Here is a 17,233-nt window from a genome sequence, read left to right as displayed (position 1 = left end):
AAAGACCTCGGTGAAGCTGCTTATATATTGGGCATCAAGATCTATAGAGATAGATCAAGACGCTTAATTGGACTTTCACAAAGCACATACCTTGATAAAGTTTTGAAGAAGTTCAAAATGGATTAGGCAAAGAAAGGGTTCTTGCCTGTATTACAAGGTGTGAAGTTGAGTCAGACTCAACGCCCGACCACTGCAGAAGATAGAGAGAAAATGAAATGTGTTCCCTATGCTTCAGCCATAGGCTCTATCATGTATGCAATGTTGTGTACCAGACCTGATGTGTGCCTTGCTATAAGTTTAGTAGGGAGGTACCAAAGTAATCCAAGAGTGGATCACTGGACAACGGTCAAGAACATCCTGAAATACCTGAAAAGGACTAAGGATATGTTTCTCGTATATGGAAGTGACAAAGAGCTCGTCGTAAACGGTTACGTCGATGCAAGCTTTGACACTGATCCGGATGACTCTAAGTCACAAACCAGATACGTGTTTTTATTAAATGATGGAGCTGTTAGTTGGTGCAGTTCCAAGCAGAGCGTCGTGGCGGGATCTACGTGTGAAGCGGAATACATAGCTACTTCGGAAGCAGCAAATGAAGGAGTCTGGATGAAGGAGTTCATATCCGATCTAGGTGTCATACCTAGTGCATCGGGTCCAATGAAAATCTTTTGTGACAATACTGGTGCAATTGTCTTGGCAAAGGAATCCAGATTTCACAAGAGAACCAAGCACATCAAGAGACGCTTCAATTCAATCCGCGATCAAGTCAAGGAGGAAGACATAGAGATTTGCAAGATACATACGGATATGAATGTTGCAGACCCATTGACTAAGCCTCTCTCATGAGCAAAACAGGATCAGCACCAAGACTCCATGAGTGTTAGAATCATTACAATGTAATCTAGATTATTGACTCTAGTGCAAGTGGGAGACTGAAGGAAATATGCCCTAGAGGCAATAATAAAGTTGTTATTTATATTTCCTTATATCATGATAAATGTTTATTATTCATGCTAGAATTGTATTAACCGGAAACTTAGTACATGTATGAATACATAGATAAACAGAGTGTCACTAGTTTGCCTCTACTCGACTAGCTCGTTGAATCAATGATGGTTATGTTTCCTAACCATATACATGAGTTGTCATTTGATTAACGGGATCACATCATTAGAGAATGATGTGATTGACTTGACCCATCCGTTAGCTTAGCACGATGATCGTTGAGTTTGTTGCTATTGCTTTCTCCATAACTATACATGTTCATATGACTATGAGATCATGCAACTCTCGAATACCGGAGGGACACTTTGTGTGCTACCAAACGTCACAACGTAACTGGATGATTATAAAGGTGATCTACATGTGTCTCCAATGGTGGTTGTTGAGTTGGCATGGATCAAGATTAGGATTTGTCACTCCAATTGTCGGAGAGGCATCTCTGGGCCCTCTCGGTAATATACATCACAATAAGCCTTGCAAGCAATGTAGCTAATGAGTTAGTTACGGGATGTAGCATTACGGAATGAGTAAATAGACTTGCCGGTAACGAGATTGAACTAGGTATTGAGATACCGACGATCGAATCTCGGGCAAGTAACATACCAATGACAAAAGGAACAACGTATGTTGTTATGCGGTTTGACCGATAAAGATCTTCGTAGAATATGTAGGAACTAATATGAGCATCCAGGTTCCGCTATTGGTTATTGACCGGAGATGAGTCTTGGTCATGTCTACATAGTTCTCGAACCCGTAGGGTCCGCACGCTTAACGTTCGGTGACGATCGGTATTATGAGTTTATGTGTTTTGATGTACCGAAGGTAGTTCGGAGTCCCGGATATGATCACGGGCATGACGAGGAGTGTTGAAATGGTCGAGACATAAAGATCGATATATATTGGACGGCTATATTCGGATACCGGAAGTGTTCTGGGTGATTTCGGAGAAAACCGGAGTGCCGGAGGGGTTACCGGAACCCCCCAGGGAAGTATTGGGCCTTAGTGGGCTTAGGGGGGAGACAGGGCAGCAGCCCAGGAGGTGCCCCCCCCAAGGGGAGTCCGAATAGGACTATGGGAGGGGGGGGCGTCCCCTCTTTCCCTCTCCCTCTCCCTCTCTTTCCTCCCTCCTTCCTAGTAGGACTAGGAAAGGATGAATCCTACTCCTACTAGGAGGAGGATTCCTCCTCTCCTTGGGCGCCACTAGGGCCGGCCGACCTCCCCCCTTTCTCCTTTATATACGGGGGCAGGGGGCACCCTAGGACACACAAGTTGATTGTTCCAAGCCGTGTGTGGTGACCCCCTCCACCATAATCCACCTCGGTCATATTGTAGCGGTGCTTAGGCGAAGCCCTGTTCCGGTAGCAAGATCATCACCGTCATCACGCCGTCGTGCTGACGAAGATCTCCCTCGAAGCTCTACTGGATCGTGAGTTCGCGGGACGTCACTGAGCCGAACGTGTGCAGATCGCGAAGGTGCCGTACCTTCAGTGCTGGGATCGGTCGATCGTGAAGACGTACGACTACATCAACCGCGTTGTCACAATGCTTCTGCTTACGGTCTATGAGGGTACGTAGACGATACTCTCCCCTCTCGTTGCTATGCATCACCATGATCTTGCGTGTGCGTAGGAATTTTTTTGAAATTACCGCGTTCCCCAACAGGTACAACACTAGCTACCACACAACATTAAAGATAACACCCTTCCAGGCTCTATATGGCAGGCCACCTCATATGTTAGCTGAGATTGCTCTTTATCTTGTTGAAGAAATGGAGCACTTCCCTGATGTGCTCACTGTTGAACAAACAACAACACACATTAAAGAGAACCTCCTGAAAGCTAAAACCAGAATGAAACATTATGCTGACAGGAAGAGATCTGAGAGAACCTTGGAAATAGGAGACATGGTATATTTGAAACTGCAACCTTATAGGCATACCACTCTCAGCATCCACAAGTGTCTCAAGCTGCATCCCAAGTTTTATGGCCCATTCAGAGTTATCCAAAAAGTGGGTAATGTGGCATACAAGTTGCTCCTCCCAGATGATTGCAAGTTACATGACACTTTTCATGTGAGCCAGCTCAAGAAGCATATTGGTCCCATGGCAACCCAAACCCCAAGCTTCCCTTATTGAACCCAGATGGTACAATCTTACTGGAACCTGAAAATTTGTTGGAAAGAAAACTTGTTCCACACGTACAGGGCAACATCAGTGTTCCGGTTGTCAGATGGCTCATCAAGTGGAGTAATCTACCTCTAGCGAGGCCACTTGGAAGACGATACATTCATACAAAAAGTGTTTCCCAATTTCCAGCCCTCGGGACAGGTCTGATCTAGATCGGGGGGAGTTGTCAGGACCCAAGTCAAGCTATCTGAAGATCAGCACTCTGCAATCGAGATTCAGTTAATTCAAACCTCTTCTGGCTGGAGGGAAGCGCCAGGAACCGCCCATCGTCGATCGCATGGCCAGGGTGTCGTCGTACCGTTTCACCTGTTATGAAGTCCCGATGCGCGTCCGATCATCATCGTGTGGCTGTGATTGTCTAGGATGTCGTTGTACCCTTTCCGGCAAAAGACTACAACGACTCTTCTTTTTGTTTCGCTTTTCTCTTCATTTTTACTCCACTTTGTAAGGCTATAAAGTCAGGAGATGGGATCGAGTGAAGGCATCTTGTTGTCTAGGGTTTCCCCCTTGCCGCCACCAGTGTTCCTGGCCGGCTAGAGTCTCTCTAACGAGCAAGAACTCGCATAAACATTCCTCTGAATTCAAGCAAAACCGGCTAGTTCAGTCTCCAATTTCTAAATCTTGTTCTTCAAACCACCTGGGTCTGACATTACCTTACATGGGCCAGCCATGAGCAGGGACACGTTGGCCGCACTTAGGAGCTCCTTTGGTGCTTCCTACTCGGCGCGTAGGGCGCCGCCCAACAACCACCCATTTTACTATTTTTCCTTTATTTTTTCTTTTTGATTTCCTTTTTCTTTTCTGTTTTCCCTTTTCTTTTCTTTACCTTTTCACTTTTTTGAATTTTCTTTTTAAATTTGCAAACCGTTTTTTTGTTCGTCGAATTCAAAAAATGTTCATCAATGTAACAAAATGTTCATCGAATTCAATTTTTGTTCATCGGGATTTAAAAAATGTTCATCAAACTTCAAAATTTGTTCATAATTTAAAAAATCATCAAATTCGTTTTTTTCATCTATAAAAAATGTTCTTTAATTCACATTTTGTTCATCAAGTTCAAAAAATGTTCATCAAATACCAAAAAATGTTCGTTATTACAAAAAAAAGCTTATAAAAGTGTTCATTCTTTTGGAATCCATGAAAGTTTTTTGAAAGTCAGAATTTTGTTTGAAATCTCAAAAAAAAATAGAGGGCACCTCACGCAGCACATCGGACGGCCTAGAAGGGTGTGTAGGGCGCGCGGGAGGGGGGGGGGATGGGGGTGCACACGTTGCCAGTCCCTAGCGCCCACCGCACCAAATAGGGGCTCCCGTTAGCTCTGGCGTCGCCCTCTCGTCCTATGGCTATATTTGGGTTTAGGTCGGGCCGCAACTACAAATGAATGCTAAGGTGAATCCTAAGGTCCAAGATATTAACGGATGGGCCTACCCTATGTTTTTACTATAAAATGACATATGGGGCACTTTATGGCTTATGGGATGGGCTAGCTAACAGGTGCCCGATTCTAAAAAAAAAGCTAATAGGTGCTCAGGTGGCAAGTCCCATCCCCATCCATCGGAACTTTTTTCATTTGGTTTTCTTAGTTTTTGCATTTTTTTATTTTTTTTCTTGGTTTCTAGGAGTTTTTTTGGATACATGGTCGTACTGCGTGCGTAGCTTTCAGTGAGCACACGTGCACTACAGTAGGTAGCACAAAATGCACTGTCCAAGAGCATAAAGTGCACAAGATAAAGGGAAGCCCATAGGCGGGGAGAACAAAAAGTGCACTACATAAAGGGCAGCACATAGTGCACTAGGCAGGGACACAGGTAAAGTACAATTGGACGCACGGAATACACTACACGGGAAGCACAATTGCACTGCAATGGAGGGCACATAGTGTCACGTGGGAGCACAAAGTACACTACCGAAAGGGAAACACAAAGGGCACTACATGGGAAGCACAAGTGTAGTGCAGTAGGGAGCACATAATGCACTACACGAGGAGCACAGGCACACCGTAAGAAAGGAGCCATAAGTGTGAAAGGGAAACATAGTTGCAGTACAATAGGGAGCACTTATTAGTTTATTTAGTGAGCACATATTTGCCCAAAAAAGTCCATCAGAACCTATTAACATGTGATCTATTTTTGAAAATCTAGACACGGGAAATGTAACATGTGATCTATTTTTGAAAATTTGGACGCGAGAAATGTAACGGTGAAAATGTCCATCTGGGGAGAAATCTCTCAAAAACTCCCCGATTGCGGCAAATGACGCACATGCGGTGCATCACTTGTCACCATTAGAGTACCCTTTAAATAGTGATTTCAACGCTTTATTGCAAACCAGATGACAATAATGTCGTTTACAAAATCAGAAAGAAGAAAGCTACGGAGATCTCCATCCCAAATAACATCAGACTTAGAATCATAAACATGAATCGGATTTCACCGTGACCCCAATACATCCCAATTCTTAGAGCATCATCAATCACTTCTGGAGGGTCATAACCTCTGCAGTCGTAGCTTCAATCAAGTTATCCAATAGTTGTGATCCACCTACCACTGGTTCTCCATGTGGTTCCAAAGAATGGATGCCACTGACCTTGTTTCATCATTGGAGTATGACACATTCATGTTCATCTAATAGCTTCCAGTAGTAGGTTTCCACCATTGGATCTTGTTTTTGATAAAGCATGGAATCTTTCAAATTCTCTTAAAAACCCAAGCCTAGAAAGGAGTTTCATAGGATTTTGGAGGATCATAATCCTTATGATTTTTTTGCTACGCTGGTCGTTTGATTAGTAGGATTGTATCTCATAGGAACCTTTCGTAAAATGCATTTGTACTACTCCCTTCGTTTATGTATGTAAGGTCACTGCGTTTTTTATGTCAAACTTTGACTAACAATTTTGGTCAACAGAATACGCGTTATATGTCATAAAGAATAAATCAACTAGAAGTTTCTGAAATGTGCATCCAATGACATATTTTTTATTGCATATAACTCACATTTTGTTGGTACAATTAATGGTTAAAATTAGACATAAAAATATGAATATGAAGTGGCCTTGTATACAAAACAAAGAAGTACATGTCATAGAAAATATAACATCCACTCAAACCTCTTGAAAATACTTTGTTTTCCTATGATGCAATCAAACAAATTGAAAATCTTGTAGGATGCTTCCATATCGACCACGTGGTAAGGTCGATGGTGGAGGAGATTTCGTGCTTAAGCGGCCCCGGCGGCGTGCAGCCCTCCGTCACTTGCCTTGTGCAAACTATCCGCACGACACACATGTTTGGGCTAGGGCTGGTGCGCGTGGGATTGACACAATGTTGCAGAAGACATAGACTCCTTTGGGCTGAGCATCCCACCTGCTCCTGCTTGGGGCATTTGGACACATGCCTGGTGTGTGCACGTGTTGTCCAATGACACTAGATCATATAGGCGCGCGTTGCCGCGCCCGTCCATTTTAGGAGTTTCAATAGAATTGTTTGAGAAATGTTGAGTTGAACATATCATAAAATTCGTATGGTTCAAAATATCATATACCAGAACCTCCAAAAGGGAGATATAAACTATCCTGCAATACAGAAAATAAATCAATCCTAATGTTTATGTTCCCTAAAGAGAATCTCATTTCTATATACGGACTATATTTCTGTACAATGCACACATGCAATAATATTAGGGATGGGCAAGAGAGGCTCAAATTACCAACAATCTAGGGAGTCGGCTATAAAGGGATCGCCTCCTTTTGAATCAGTAAAATGATGCACGCATACCTTGCTGGAGCTTGCCAACATCATCGTATGCCCACATGACACTAATCTTTTTCACTGTGCAAAAATGAACAATAGTGAAATGCCAATACCAGCACATGGTGAATACTAAGATGGACTAACTGGTTGATGTCTTAAGGATAAAAACCACCTATGCCCTATGTCGCTACAATGCTACCCCTGATCATCCCTGTGGCAGCTACAAAAGGTCCCAATCAAATTGTAAAAGGAAAGATAAGATAAACATCATAGAAGTAGAAAGAAAATGGAGTACATACATTCAAAACACAGGTTGCCAAGCCTATCAGTGAATATACGCACCATATCTTCCTGTCTTGGCAAGGAAATAGAAAACAAACACTTGAAACAAAGGAAATAGAAAATATTCATTATGAGCAAAAACAGGTAGGTTTCATACTTCATACCTCACGATAGGGCAATACCTGGCATTGATTTTCTCAAAATTGTGCTAGGAGATTTGTGTTATTTCTTCCATGTTAAATCACATAGCTGCAAATAAAGTACTCCCCCCGATCCAAATTAGTTATCGCTCAAACGGATGTATCTACCATTAAAATATGTCTAGATACATCCATTGAACTAATATGGGTTGGAGGGAGTAACATAATTGCCCTCCTTGCTAACAATTTTGTCAGTTTGTGAATGTCAGACTATTGGTTGAATAAAGAATAGCTGAAAATCTGGAATGAATAATTTACCATTGAGAATTGTATTAATCAATAGCATATACATGATATTTTATGACTATGTCTTAGAAGTTAGAATAAATACCACAGAAAATAAAAATACAACAGCAGATCTTAGTTTCTGCAGGTTGCTTAAAAGTTAAAATATGAGATGCAGAGTTGTAACTCTTTTTCCAAAATAACTTTTGAAATAAAAATTACCATACAAATAATGAATTGGCTCACTTCTTGAGACAAATATATCTTCCCGCCACTAGGATACCAAGATACAAATGTATATTCTCTCCATCGACTTGTGTGCTGGTCTCACATTTTCAACCAATCGTGTATATGTTGTAACTCCAAAATCATGAGTACAAGATGACGTCTAAGCAGCAGATCAGAAGTATTGGATGGTCACTTATCCATGCATTGTGATTACTCTAGGTACCTAAACCTTAATTAATCAAGCACAGTTGATAGCCTAAACAAAAAGATAGGGAAGATCATCTCATTATTCCTTGCAAAAAAATGAATCAAGGGTGAAGCAGATGCAGTACATGTAGTCATGTAGATCTAGGGCAGTTGGAATATGATATAAGTGCTCACCTAGATCTCAACGGAGAACGGAGAAGAGCAGCACAGTCACCAACATCCCTCATCGCCTGTATCATCTTGCCATCACAGCAACACTGCCATGCACGGGAAGGTGAGAAAACATCCCGCCGTTGCCCATTTGTGTCGATGTCTTTGAAGAGAGGGCGCCGACAGCGCCAGCAGCCGCCGCAGCTGCCATGGACGAACGCTGCAAGACACAAAATTAAAACCAGTAAAGAAGGGCTACGGATGAAGAGTAGGGGGGTGCATGGGGGTGCGTAACTGGCGTGGAGGCGTTCACGTAGAAGAACACGGTGGAACGGCGACGCATCGAGGAGGAAAGAGCGACGGCGCATCGAGGAGGGAAACTGCTCGCTCGGTTGGGGAGGATAGCGATGGAGGTGCACGACCTAGGCTGTTAGCGTTAGCATCCAAATGAAAGGACGTGGGCCTTCGAAAGGCCTGGTTACGGAGAGGAAAACCAACTCGTTCTGTGGAGCAGCAGCCCGTGAGATGTTGCGTGCGGCGCGCGAGCGAACTAGGACGACCAGACCTAATCTGAATCGTAGATTTGATGATCCGACAGTTCAAACAGTCAAATTGTTGTGCAGGCTCCTAGCTAGCTACGGTTTCTCAATTCCCTTGTACTCTGTAAAACTTTTAACTTTTTCTATCAATGGAATGACACGCATGCTATTGCATATTCATGAAAAAAATCTTAAGAATTCGAATGTGCATGACATTCTAATCATTTTTCTTCTTCCTGCGTTTACAATTCAGCGAATCAAAGAGGGCCAGAACCTCTCTGCTCGTGAAATTCTTCCGTTGTGCATAGGCTACTCTGACGGTGATTCGTCAAATAGCTTCTCCATCGGCTTCCATCCTCAACTTTCATCCGCCACGATCGTGCTCACCGCTCAGCATACATGAGCTGGTCGTTTGATATGCTCGTATGCACCTATCAATCATAGTGTCAGTGTCACCGCACCGTCCGCTGACGTGCCTTCCCGCTCTGCTAGACCATTATACAGTATGCACTACTACGTATGAGCGCCCTCGCGGCGTCTCCTCCCACCGCACCCGCGAGATCGTCAATGGGGCACTCCCATCCTCTTTTGAGCTGGCGCTTACTCTGATTAGCAATGGGCATTCTCTCTTGAGCGTTCACTCACGATCTCATTCTCTCTTGAGCGTTCACTCACGATCTCATTAGTGGGAGATGACTCATCAAAGCCAAACCCAGAAGGGCCCCGTACGTGGACCGGCACCGTCGTCGCACCACCGTATGCGTCTTACGTATAAGCAGCAGTAATCGGAGGATCGACCACGCGACAAATTTCCCTGGAACTTGCCGGCCGAGTCGATCGATCTTATCGTGGTGACGACGTCTCGAGACCGAAACGTGCCCCACTTGGTGTGGTGGTGTGCGCTCCATGCTCAACTGAATTCGCCTTTAACCAGAACTGTTGCACTGACGTACGTCCGTCTTGCTCGATCGAGTCACACAAGCTTACGAGCTCCACGGCCGACCTTACGGGACTAGTATTGGCAACAGCTTGAGTGTGCCGATCAATGACACCGCAAACTAAGGGCGCCAGATTAAGCAGCTACTTATCTAGAGCAGGTTGAGTCCGTCACGCATGTACATATCCATGTATGTGGACAAACGCTTTCACCATTTCTAGTGCGCTTTAATTCGCCGCGCACTTGGATGATGATCGGCCCCCTTTTCCCGTGGTTTACTCCACTAAAGAACACGCACTACCCGTGGTAACCACGCGCCCGTCTAATCATCTGTGATGCCAGTGGTCGCACCACGGTTTAGGGTCTCTATCGAATTTCCCTTTTGTCCCCTTACCCACCCCCACCTAAATGGCTTCAGATCATGATGCCTTCCCCGTCTCCCCGGCCGGCGATTCAAACTTCCTTCCTTTGCTAGTACTCCCTCTGTAAATGAATATAAGATGTTTTATATCACTAAAGTAGTGATCTAAAACGTCTTATATTTCTTTACAGAGGAAGTACTAATTACTAGCTGAACACACGTTTGTTGCTATGGGATGAAACAATATACGAAGAGAGATGGCGTGTGACCGATTGTCTTTGGTCGTCACCGTCGTCCTCGAAGGCGCGGTTGGAGCCCTCGACTGTCACCGCTTGGTCGTCCTCGAGCGCGCGACCATCGGCCTCGTCCTATGGAATTTGTTATACTCGTCCGTGAACGGCAACTGTCAACGTATGGATGTCCTGTAGAGAATGATCGTCATCCATCGTGGTGAACGATTGGTTGCTCATGTCGCGGTCGCATGGAGGACATTGTCCATGCCTGTTGGCAACTGCTGGTCGACAATGTCGCTGAGAGCCTGTTGGCAATCATCAACATCAACAAGAGCCTGTTGACCATCCTTACCCGCAATGCTTTCAAATTGATTCGGTCCGGTTAACTGTCTGTCTAATTAACTAATTGCAAAAAATTCCCAATTTTTACCTATCTACTGTCCAATTACCGGCTGCCTAATTAAATACACTAATGACTTATCTTTCAAATCGATTCGGCGTGAAAAAAATATCATTTAAACATACCAAATTAATTGCACAAAATTAACTTTCTGGCTAATTAATTCTAATAATATCTTGATTTTCAAATTGATTCGATGCCCAGTTTTCAAATTATTTTCACATTAATGGTTGCGTGCAAAACAAGGACGTGCCAACTCTCGTTTAATAATATGAATTAATGGCTTGATTTTCAAATTATTCAGCCCTCGTTTTTCAAATTATTTTTACATTAATGGTTGTGTGCGAAACAACCAACTCTCGTTTAATATTTAATAGTATAGATTAATGCCTTGATTTTCAAATTGATATGGTGCTTGGTTTTCAAATTATTTTCACATTAACGGTTGCGTGCGAAACGAGGACGTAACGACTCCCGTTTAATAATATGGATTAATGGCTTGATTTTCAAATTATCCAGCCCTTGGTCTTCAAATTATTTTTACATTAATGGTTGTGTGCGAAACAACCAACTATCGTTTAATATTTAATAGTATAGATTAATGGCTTGATTTTCAAATTGATTCGGCACTTGGTTTTCAAATTATTTTCACATTAATGGTTGCGTGCGGAACGAGGATGTACGAACTCCCGTTTTACTAATATGTATTAATGGCTTGATTTTCAAATTATCCAGCCCTCGGTTTTCAAATTATTTTTACATTAATGGTTGTGTGTGAAACAACCAACTCTTGTTTAATATTTAATAGTATAGATTAATGTCTTGATTTTTAAATTGATTCGGCGCTTGGTTTTCAAATTATTTTCACATTAATGGTTGCATGCGAATCGAGGACATACGAACTCCCGTTTAATAATATAGATTAATAGCTTGATTTTCAAATTATCCAGCCCTCGGTTGCAAAATATTTCTACATTTATAGTTGTGTGTGAAACAATGATACCAACTCTTGTCTATTATTTAATAGTATAGATTAATGCCTTGCTGATTTCCAAATTGATTCGGCGCTCAGTTTGCAAATTATTCACATTAATGGTTGCGTGCGAAACGAGGACCTATCAAATCCTGTTTAATAGTACTACCTTCGTCCTGGTTTATAAGTCATTTTTATAGTTTGTGCCAAATTTTGACCAAAGATTTAGCTAACAAAATGTTAATGCATGTCAACAAAAATCATATTGTTGGATTCATATTTGAACATAGTTTGCAATGATATAAATTTTTGTAACATGCATGGACATTTTGTTAGTTCAATTTATAGTCAAAATTTGACACAAAATATAATGGGGACCAATAAATCAGGACGGAGGTAGTATAGATTAATGGCTTGATTTTCAAATTGATTCGGCCCTTAGTTTTAAAATTATTTTCACATTAATGGTTGTGTGCAAAATAACGACGTACCAACTCCTTTTTAATAGTAAATATAGATTAATGCCTTGGTTTCTAAATTGATTCGGCGCTCGGTTTTCAAACTATTTTCATACTAATGACCGTACGTGAAAACTATCATTTATTTTTATTTATTTGTAAAAGAACTCCATTTATAATAATGTAGATTCGCAAATAAATTTGGCGGTGGACTAGTAGTATATTTGGACGCGTGTATTGATGGCGCATTTACTTGTTGCTAAAAATGAAGGCACGCACTGAACCAGAGATCAGCGAGCGAGAGATACGCGTGTGAACATCTGCAGAAATCTACTGTACACGTCAGCGGAGGGGAGCCGGATCCCCTGACGTACGACCACCTGACGTTGGGCCACTGACGCGTGGGTCCAGGTCCACACGTCAGAGGAGCTGCGTCCCAGCGGAGGGGCGTGTGGCCGCCGCACGCAAGTGCGATCGGAGCCCTCCATTCGTCAAACCCTAGCGGCTTCCACTATAAATACCCCCGCCGAGGCGTGTGGCCGGCACACTGCTCAGGTACCGCAGCCAGCCACATTCTGCTTCCCGCAGGCCATTTCCCGTCCCGATCGATCGGGCCGTGCTTCCTCTTCTTGAGCAGCCCGACCGCCTTGGATCCATGGACCATCACGTCGGCTCCTCCCACGTGCACGCCGACGGCGAGCGCAGGGCCAAGGAGGAGGACGTCGTCGTGGTGCTCGCCGTCGACGCCGAGGCGGCCGATCCGAAGCCGGTCGAGGCCGACGACCGCCCGGGCGACGGCGAGGGCGGCGTCAACTACATGGCCCGCGCGCAGTGGCTCCGCGCGGCGGTCCTCGGCGCCAACGACGGCCTCGTCTCCGTGGCGTCCCTCATGATCGGCGTCAGCGCCGTCAACGACGGCGGCAAGACGATGCTCGTGTCGGGCCTGGCCGGGCTGGTGGCCGGCGCCTGCAGCATGGCCATCGGCGAGTTCGTGTCCGTGTACGCGCAGTACGACATCGAGGTGGCCCAGATCAAGCGCGACGGCGCCAAGGGCAAGAAGGAGAGCCTGGCGAGCCCGACGCTGGCCGCGCTCGCGTCGGCGCTGGCGTTCGCGGTGGGCGCGCTCCTGCCGCTGCTGGCCGGCGGGTTCGTGAGGCCGTATGGCGCCAGGGTCGGGGCGGTGTGCGCGGCGACCACCGTGGGCCTGGCCGGCTTCGGCGCGGCGGGCGGGTACCTGGGCGGCGCGAGCATGTTACGGTCGGGGTCCAGGGTCCTCCTGGGCGGGTGGGTCGCCATGGCGGTCACGTACGGCGTACTCTGGCTGTTCGCCAAGGTGTCCCACATTCAGGTCTCGTCGCTGGGGTGAAGCGGCCGTGATGGTTTGGCAGGTGGTGGGTGGAGTGATTTGCAGAATTAATACAAGGGCTAGAGCTAGCTGTGTCAATTGGTGCTTATATCTGGCGCGCGCCATGCGCATGCTTAATGGCTACCCATATCTTAGTAGAGATCTCCCGGATCAATCGGTGTGTGATGTTTTTTTTCGGCTTATATATAGTGTAATGGCTCCAGTTGGTGGCATTGTAAGGCTAAACCAGGCTAATGAAAATACTATGCTATTTACCATCTCATGGCTGTACTGTATTATATATGTTGCCGGTAAAATGGGATCGATTGCAACGAAATGCTAAAAGTTAAACGGCGACAGTGCGTCATGCGCACCAGGAAACATGTTTGCGTTTCAGCGGACGAAAGAAACGAAGAAAAACGTATCCGCGACCGTGGTAGTTCTACCTTTCCGTAGATCCCTCGTCAGTTTCTGTAACTGCCTATTGATGTGGCGGTTATGGTTTTTTTTTTTGAGTGGTTGCTTCTTTTTAGATCTTTTCAGGGGTTGCTAGCCGCCCTGATTTTCAGGTCCCACGACATCTTCGGCCTCTTTCATCTTGGGGCCAATTAGTACGGCTAATTCGTCAAACGACCGGCATTCATGAGCAAGAATAACTGAACAAGAAACGCTTCCTTCTCAAAATGTTCTCAAAAAAAAAAACATGAGATACCGGCACTCACACTTATTAGATACGCGATAGATCACCACATTTGCGCTTTTACAGAATTAGCCTCTGGGGCACGTGATGCATCATCACTGGGCAATCTGGAACGAGCACAACCCTCGTGTCTTCCACAATAAAGCTTCGCCGTCCCGCATAATTGTTTCTTGTATGCGCAATGAAGCCATAAACTGGAAATTGGCAAAGGCAAAAGATTTGGGCAATCTCATGTTGGGAGAGTAGGCTTTGATATCTGTTGTCACACATTTGGGAGTCTGGATTGTAAAACTCTCTTATTGAATGAATATTGCAAATCTTGCCACTTCTCAAAAAACAAAAGAATTAGCCTACATGGCTCACTTTCATGACTATAGATATCCTGAAAGCAAGTTGCATACCAAGTTCTCGCAACATAGGATCTACCGAAAAATATATATTTTAAATAAAAGAAGTTACAAATGTTTGTTTAATAGGTTTAGCCGAAGTCTAATTTTCCATGAAACCTTTCGTGGAACACTTTACCCCTAACATATTCAACATCGAGAAATCATCGTTGCCTACGGCGATCGTCAGTAAGGCCACCATTGGAGCCGATCATACATGACTTCTCCCTCGAGTTACCTTCTAGTTCATGGTGAAACTGGTACCACGCCCCCTCCATGCCCCCTCCTTCCCCATCTAAAAACCCTTCATGATCTTGTTACGACATGGTGCCTCCCTTCATTATACAGATGCCCATGATATGCAAAGTCCGACCAAACACTAGTGATGTCATATTCATACACCTTGTAAAATACCTCACTACAATAATACAACCTTTTATATCAAACTCGTAACCTCATTGTCTCTCTATTTCTATGAAGTGTGAACGTCTACATAAGATCGAACTTGTGACTCATGGCGCTTGAAGATTGACGATGTCAACATAGACACGTTACATGCCACTAGGAAAAAATGACCCCATCAAGTACCCTACTACATTGAGAGGCAAACATATTGTTATGATTCATGATAGCCCACGGTGCGACCTCCTCCACCGACTACTTGTATAACTTGGTTCTCAACGAGAAGTCAAGATATAGTTTCTGTTAACTTGGAATGGTATTTGTTATTCATAATTCTTTTAGTTCATCAATGGAGCAAACTACTCATGTTTGAGAATTTAGATGATTCGAAAACTATCTCTTGATGGTGTTGGAGTTGTGGCTGCATTTTCTTGCATTTTGCAAATCATTGTTTATTTACACACAAGTGAACCTTGGTATAAACTTTGCGATATTCACTTATTTATTTTCGTCCTTCGTAAAGTATAGACATGGCGAGCTCCTGTGAAATGGGAATGTTCTAGTATGTTAGCTTCAAATTGTTGGCTTGCCTTGGAGAACGTATACTCTTCTATAAAACTACACAACCAAGTAGATGAGATGATTCTTTTCTAGGCCCAAGTTACCATCTCTTGTAGGCATAAGCAATTTGAAGTCGACTCGACAATTTCTCTAACAGAAAAAAGTTCTTAGTGGAACTTCTAGTTGCACTATTAAAGAAGTGTGAATGCTTGTTTTTGTTTGTTTGATTAAACAACACGACTTTGTTTAAGGTTTAATGTTTAGGGGAATACACAAGTGATCCGGAGGATCAATAAACCATAAAGGCCAACCCACATTAAAAGAAGTCATCATTTTAGCTAATCTATGGGGTTCCCTACTGTGCTTATGTCGTTCATGACTGAATTTGTAGGCTTTAAAGCTCACGGCCTTCTCCTTGATCTCCTTCAAAATCATCAATAGTATCCCACCTGGACCGGTGAACGCAATTCATTAACAACTCTCAGACAGTTGGATGCCCACATAGGAGTGCCATCGCCTACACGAGGTCCGATCTGGGCCGAGGCCCAGGTAAGCGACGAGGCGTGACGGTTTCCGTTAATTTTGGGAAGCTTCCAACCTTTTTTTTCTTTTTTCTTTTTTCTCATTTCTCTATTGGTTTTCTGGTTTTATGGTTGTTTTTTGTGTCTTTCGGGGTTTTCATTTTCTTTATTCATGTTTTTCCTATTTCTTAATTCATGAAAGGGCGAGTACGGGTGAAAGCCCACTACCTTCCGGATAAAAGATATGCTCGATTTATAGATAGCTTTGCTTCACTATATAGCGTGCTTGGCACAAGTTTTTTTGGTTCTCAAAAAGAAACAGTTTGAAAAGGTTCAATTGTACGAAATGAATTTCCTATCCCTCTCGCTCTACCCGTCCAGAGGGAGCCCTAGTTTCAGCATAATAGCCTCGTTTTGAAGCGCTCGCTCAGGATGAAGGAGTGAGTAATTATCATCAGGTTCCAGTGACCCAAAATTCTTCTTCTTTTCAATTACTGATTTTTATTCGCAAATAGTTTTTGAATTCATACAGTTTTTAGCTCACGAATTTTTTTTAATTAGGGCAAAGTTTTTTTAATTCATAATTTTTTTTGGAATTCATGAACATTTCTTGAATTCATGAACAAATTTTTAAGTCATGTGCTCCCTCCGTTCACTTTTATAAGTCATTTCAGACAACTGAAAATAGGCTATTTTGCACATTGTCTGAAATGTCTTTAAGGCCTTATAAAAGTGAACGGAGGGAGTACAATTTTTGAAATTCATGAACAATTCAAATTTTCCAACAATTTTTGAAATTTACTGTTTTTTTAATTCTTGTTTTTTAATTCACAAAAAATATTTGAAATCTATGAGTATTTTTGAATGCGTCAACTTTTTTTTAATTCATGGACATTTCTAAATTCCTCGCCTTCTTTAAATTCGTAAACTTCTTTGAATTCAGAATCTCTTTTCAAATTCATGAAAAAACAGAAGGAAAAAATCCAAACAATATTTTTAAGAAAAAAAAATTAATGAGCAGGTGAGCAATCGCAACAGCGAGCGAGGTGCCTTAATGGGCCGGCCCAGCATACGTATCGCTATAAGCCATTTTTATCGCATACCTGCTGGGGCTAGGCGATTGCTGGATATGTATCGCTATCAGCGCCCATTTTTATCGCAAAGCCAACAAAATACCTATTGCAATACC

General features: G+C 43.4%; 1 protein-coding gene across 1 annotated transcript; it reads left to right on the top strand.

Annotated features, from left to right (window-relative positions):
- Nucleotides 1-12,689: 12,689 nt before the first annotated feature.
- Nucleotides 12,690-13,755, top strand: LOC123185777 (vacuolar iron transporter homolog 2-like). The gene has a single exon (XM_044597599.1). The coding sequence runs from the start codon at nucleotides 12,785-12,787 to the stop codon at nucleotides 13,493-13,495; it is 711 nt and encodes a 236-aa protein (XP_044453534.1). The 5' UTR covers nucleotides 12,690-12,784; the 3' UTR covers nucleotides 13,496-13,755.
- The last annotated feature ends 3,478 nt before the right edge of the window (nucleotides 13,756-17,233 follow it).

The sequence above is a fragment of the Triticum aestivum genome, chromosome 2A (assembly GCF_018294505.1).
Source record: "Triticum aestivum cultivar Chinese Spring chromosome 2A, IWGSC CS RefSeq v2.1, whole genome shotgun sequence".
NCBI classification, from domain to species: domain Eukaryota; kingdom Viridiplantae; phylum Streptophyta; class Magnoliopsida; order Poales; family Poaceae; genus Triticum; species Triticum aestivum.
Note: the sequence above shows the minus strand (reverse complement) of the source record. Positions and strands in the feature narration are given on the sequence as shown.